Source organism: Belonocnema kinseyi, chromosome 8, assembly GCF_010883055.1.
Source record: "Belonocnema kinseyi isolate 2016_QV_RU_SX_M_011 chromosome 8, B_treatae_v1, whole genome shotgun sequence".
NCBI classification, from domain to species: domain Eukaryota; kingdom Metazoa; phylum Arthropoda; class Insecta; order Hymenoptera; family Cynipidae; genus Belonocnema; species Belonocnema kinseyi.
In genome coordinates, this window is record NC_046664.1 from 43,281,599 (window position 1) to 43,287,607 (window position 6,009).

General features: G+C 25.6%; 1 protein-coding gene across 1 annotated transcript in view; it reads left to right on the top strand.

Annotated features, from left to right (window-relative positions):
* The window catches only part of LOC117178782 (protein MTO1 homolog, mitochondrial), a 40,974-nt gene extending 37,050 nt beyond the window's left edge, over positions 1 to 3,924 (top strand). The window contains exons 9-11 of the mRNA XM_033370254.1: positions 3,113 to 3,216; positions 3,304 to 3,364; positions 3,447 to 3,924. Coding sequence (XP_033226145.1) covers positions 3,113 to 3,216; positions 3,304 to 3,364; positions 3,447 to 3,545 — 264 coding nt within the window. The 3' untranslated portion in view covers positions 3,546 to 3,924. The remainder of the gene's footprint in view (positions 1 to 3,112; positions 3,217 to 3,303; positions 3,365 to 3,446) is intronic.
* Positions 3,925 to 6,009: the final 2,085 nt, after the last annotated feature.

Genomic DNA, 6,009 nt, shown 5'->3' on the forward strand with positions numbered 1-6,009 from the left:
CTGTATTTTGTTGAAAATTAATATTTTTAGGTAAAAAATTAATCATTTTTGTTGAAAATTCATCCTTTGGTTGAGGAATTCGATTATTTTGTTAAAAGGTCGTAGTTTTTTGTTGAATTCAACTGGTTGAATGTTTTTTTTTTTGTAAATTAAATTTAGCGATTCCATTTTCGGTTAAAAAACTTTTCTTTCTTAGATAGAATCTCAACTGTTTGGTTGTAAATTAATTTTTTTTAGATAGTCCGTGTTTTTTGGTAGAAAATTAATGTTCTTGGCCAAATCTTGTTTTTTTTGTTTAAGGCTTTATAATTTTAGATAAAAATTTATATTTTTGATTGAAAATTTATCTTTTCTAGTTGAAAGTTTATTTATTCAAATTTATTTGTTATGTTAAAAATTCCTCTTTTTTGATAGAAAATTCATATTTCTTGTAAAATGGTCAACCTTTTTCGTCGAAAGTGCTACTATTAGGTTAAGAATTTATGTATTTTGTTGAAAATCCGTATTTTCAGGTAGAAAATTAATCATTTTGTTTGGAAATTCATCTTTTTGGTTGAGGTTTCGATTATTTTGTTAAAAATTCGTAATTTTTGGTTGAATTCCACTGGTTAAATATTCTTTTTTTTTTGGTGGTAGAAAATCAGTATTTTTTGTTGAAAATTCATATGTTTTCTGGGGATTTAACATCTATTTTTGGTTGCAAACTGATGTTTTTCAGTTGAAAATTTAAGCACTGAGTAGAAAATTCGTCTTTTGATAGAGAATTAACTTGGTTCAAAATCCATCTATGTGTTTTCAAAATTCAGCTATTTGTTTAAAAATGCAATCATTTTGATAAAGTTAAATTATTGTGTTGAAAGTTGTACTGTTTTGTTAATGTTATATTTTTAGGTCAAAATTCCAATGTTTTTTTGAAAATTCTTTTTGAATTTAAAAATGATCATTTATGACAAAAAACTTATCTTGCTTGAGAATAAAGTTTTTGGTTAAAAATTAATTTGTTTTTTTGTGAAAATTGATCTTTTTTGTAGAAAATTCGTCATTTGGGCTCAAAACTTCAACTGTTTAGTTAAAAATTTTAATCTTTTACTTGAAATTTTAACTATTTGTTTGAAAATGCCAATCTTTTGCTTGAAAATTCAGCTATTTGGTTGATTGTTGAACTCTTGTTGAGAATTAAATTTTTGTTTGAAAATTAATTTTCTAACTGAAAGTGTAGCGATTCCATTTTTATTGAAAACTGATATTTTTAATTCAGAGTTCAACATTTCGGTAGAAAATTAATCTTTATTGATTAAAAACTAACTTTCGTGTTAAAAATTAATCTTTTCGGGTTTAAAAGTAAACTGTTTTGTAAAACAACCTAATTTTAACTTGAAAACTTTACTCTTTTGTTGAAAGTTCGTCTTTTAAGATAGGAAATCAATCTTCTGTGTTAAAAATTAATCTATTTGATTATAGATTCAACTATTTTATTAAATATTCATTGTTTTGTATTGGAAAATTAACCATTATATTTTTGGTTGCAAACTTAAATTTTTTAGTCAGAAATTCGGTTATTTGGTAAAAACGTAACTATTTTGTTTAAAGATATAAGTTTTATTATTTCGTTGAAAAATTATACTATTTTGTTAAAGTCACCTTTTTTATCGACAATTCAACTAATTTGGTGGAAAATTTGTCCTTTTGGATTGAAAGTTAATAGTTTATGGTAGAAATAAACATTTTTTTAAACTGTACTTTTCGGGTACAAAATTCAACGATTTTATGAAAAAGTCGTCATTTTGGCTTGAAAATTCAACTACTTGGTTGCAAATTTGATTATTTTACTTGGAAGCTCTACTATTTGGTTAGGGCAACTGTTTGGTTAAAAACGCACTTTGGTGTTGTTGAAAATTTGTCTTTTTGGAGTGAAGAATCCTTCTCTTGGTAGACATTTTTTGTTGTTGAAAATGCAATATATTTCGACGTCAAATCTTCGCGTTTCATATTTATTTCAATATGATCCATATACATTAATTTTATTTTACCCTGAAAGTGCATATATGGTAAAAATCACGGTAAAGTGCAACGTGGGTGTTAAACACCCCAGCGTATTTAATCATATATTGTTTAACCCATATTGAATATTTTGTCACAATAAAACTATTCGATATAGTTTAACGTATCTTTTATAAGGTAGAGTTCATTTTATAGCCATTTATTTATTTTACGTTTGTTAAAAAAATTATTGAAAAAAAGTGAAAAAATGGATTTTTTACTTAAAAATGCATAACTCACGCAATTTTAATTATTTTACAGTGTACTTTTATAAAAAAATATTGTAACATGGGTGCTGTCAAAACAGATATTTATTTGTACCTCCCGATTTTCTTACCTCCACTTTCGGCAGCTGCTGCAAGCAGACTGACGTTTGACCTTGACGCAGTATGCTAAACGACTTTACTTGCATTTAGTGTCTCTAACCAAAGCTAGATGGCGACAGTTACTCAATTTTTTCGAATTAATTATGGTTTACAAGATTTGAAAAATTTCTTGGGGTGTCCGACACCCACAATGCACTTTAAGGTTTAAAAGAAGTTATTCCGTGTTTTGTTGAAAAGAGAATTTTCGAAAAGAATGATTATAGTTCTGACTTCGACTATGACATTGTTGAAAATAATTATAATACAATCTTGGATTGGTTAAGGGAATTTTCGAAAAGAATGATAATTCTGATTTATGCCAGGATTTATAAAAGAAGTATAGAAAACTATAATTCTGACTTGGAACAGTGAATTTTTGAAAATAATGATCATTTAGAGCTGGGTCAGAGAATTTTCGAGAAAAATGATCATTTTTCTGATTTAAAATAAGGAATATTCCAAAAGACTTGTAATTCTGACTTGCAAGAGGAAATTTTCCCCTCAAAAATATAATTTTTGCTTGGAACGGGGATTTTTCCAAAAGAACTATAATTCTGACATGGAACAAGAAATTCTCTGAAAAAGTTAAACTTCTAAGTTAGAAAATGGAAATTTCAAAAAGACGTAGCATTACTAGGCCAGAGAAGTAAAAAATTGATTGACATGATTAAATAACTTTTGTTTTATGATAGGAAATTTTATTACAGATTGAAGCACTTTATGCACGAGTTGCAGAGGAACAGATGGCTGATGTTAAAGAGCTGCGCAAAAATGAGAAGATGCAGATACCGAAGGATATAGATTACAGCTCGTGAGTAATTATTTTAATTTCAAGTTTCATGAACTTTAATTCAAACTACAAGCGGCAAGATTTTAATTTATTTCTTTTTTTAATCAGAGAATATTTGCATCTTTCCTCAGAAGATAAAGAAAAACTTATTGCTGCTCAACCTCAAACTGTAAGTAAACTATTTCTAAATTGATCTGTCTCTCTTAATATATTCACTAAACCAGTATTTCAAGTTTCTTATTTATTTATAGATTGCGGCAGCGAATAAAATTTCTGGCGTTACACCCTGTGCGATATGGAGGATAGTGAATTTCATAAAACAGAACGAGAATTTGTCTAGGGTTTCATAGTTAGCTTAATGACTGGATTGTGACAATGTAAATAAATAAGAGTCTCTTATATCCCTTTTAATAATGTATATACATTTTTTATAGAGTAAAGCATAGAAACTAGAGCAGTTAAAAAAGAAAGAAGAGATCATTATTTTCACGATTTTTTACATTAATTTTTGAAAACGGTCCTGCGGCGGCGCTAGTAGTACCTTTGTTCTACAAAATCATGCAGTGCTATAGAAAAAATACATCAAAATTACAATATAAATATGAAAAACCTTTAAAATAATTTTTTCTTCATATTGCAGAGTCAGATAGTAAACAAGACTTATGTACTTACTTATTATTTTGTTTAATAAAAGAAAAAGCGGCATAATTTACATGATTCAAACAACAACATTGACTGAATATTCAGAACTTCCAAGAAATAATTTTAAAATAAATAACAAGTACACAAATGATTTGAAATTTTTTTCCGAAAATTGATATTATTAACGAAATGTAAAATTTCAAAAATTTCAAATAATGGCAATAATTTTAATTGCAAAAAAATAAAATCCCGAATTGAAAAATATCTGAAACTAAAATACACCGACTTCGAGATAGAATTATAAAATAAATGAATTATTAAACTTCCACAAATATTTCAATCCACGAAATTTAGAACTGGTGAACATAGTTAATTGATTATTAATTTATAAGCTATTCATAAAATTATAAATAAGACAAAAAATTTAGTTAATCATTAATCAATAATTTATTGTTTATTTTATAATTCAGTCAGTATTTTCGGAATTTTTTGTGCTAATTTGTGAATTTGTTATTAATTTTTTCATTATTTTATGTTAGTTCCGGTTATTTTTAATATCAAATAGACTTTGTAATAAAGCTAAAATATTTTAACATTTCTATTGTCACTTAAAGAAAGACAATGAGAATAATATTTTTTTATTTTTGGCAACACTCGAATTAATCAAAAATTATTTTTCCGAGTGTTATGATAAATAAATTAGTTTGTTTTTAAATTGATATAAATATAATTTTCGCAAGATTCTTGAGAACATTGAAGAAAAAGAAAAGATTTTTGAATATTTCAGACGTGTAAGAAAAATAATCTAGAAGATAGTAAAGACATTTTGTTATTTTATAGGATTTTACAAAATATTATGAAAAAGTCGAGTCTTTTTAAAAGATGTTTAGGACTTTTAGAAGTTGGGAAAGTATCAAGGAATATTTGATAAATGTTCGAAAATGTATCCCAGTTTACAAATATTTCTAATCTATTCAAAATGTCTGAAATTCTTGAAAATATTTTGAACTGACTCAAATTTTTCTCAAAATTTTTAAATATCATTCAATATTTATAAAAAATTAGCTTGAAATCTTCTAAATTTTCCCAGAAATTTTAAGACCATTTTTTTATTCTCTTCTTTTTTTGTAATCATACGAAATTGTAACATTTTGCTTTAAAATCTTGTAAATTCATTTTCGAAATTTTAGGAAATCGTTTGATATGTTTAGAAAGGTTTTTAAATTATACCTTAGAGTTTATTTTTCAAAATAAAAATGATTTAAAACGAAATAAAAAATTATTTTAATTTTTCCTAGGAACCTGAAAAAAATCTTTACAAGTTTGAATTATTTTTGATTCGTTTCAAAACTTCTGAATATCTCTTAAAATTACTCAAATTTACCTAAAATTATGTAATATGGCAAACTTGCAAAAGTTTGCTTTTAAATCTTTTACATACTTTTTAATAATTTTAGGAAATAATTCTAAATTTTTTCAATTTTCTCTTAAAATTCTATACAAAACAATCATTTCAAAATTTCCCATGAATCCTGAAAATTTTTTCTATTCTCTTAAAACCCTGAGAAAATTCAGTTTACCTAAAAAATTGGAAACTAATGAAAAATTAAAGAAATGGTCTCAAAGTCTTCCATATTCTTTTACCTTAAATTTTGAAATCATCAAAACTGAAAATTAATATTTTAAAATAAAAACTTAAAAATGTATTAAAAACACGGTTTATCTATGTAATTATTGTGAAAATAAAGTTATAAATTGAACTCGGAGAACCCGAAGTTCCCGCATAAAAAAAGTTACAAGCTTTTTCATAATTATGAAAGATTTGAGAAGAAATGGTTTAGGTTTTATTTTTAAAAAGTAATTTTAAGTTTTGAAGATTTTAAAATATAGGGTAACAGAATATGGAAGGCTTTGAGACAATTCATTTAATTTTGCATGATTTACAAACTTTTGATGTAAACTGAATTTTGTCAGAGTCATTCACTTTCCCTTGATACACTTGTTTCGTTAGTCGTTCATTTGGCATTCTCTCAACATGTCCGAACCATCTTAACCGATTTCTTTCCCGTGTTTCTACTACGAGGGTAGTTCAATAAGTCCTTAGAATGAAGTATAAAAACAATTTTTTTTGGGTAAATTTTTTTTTATTTTTCAACATAATCTCCTTGGAGC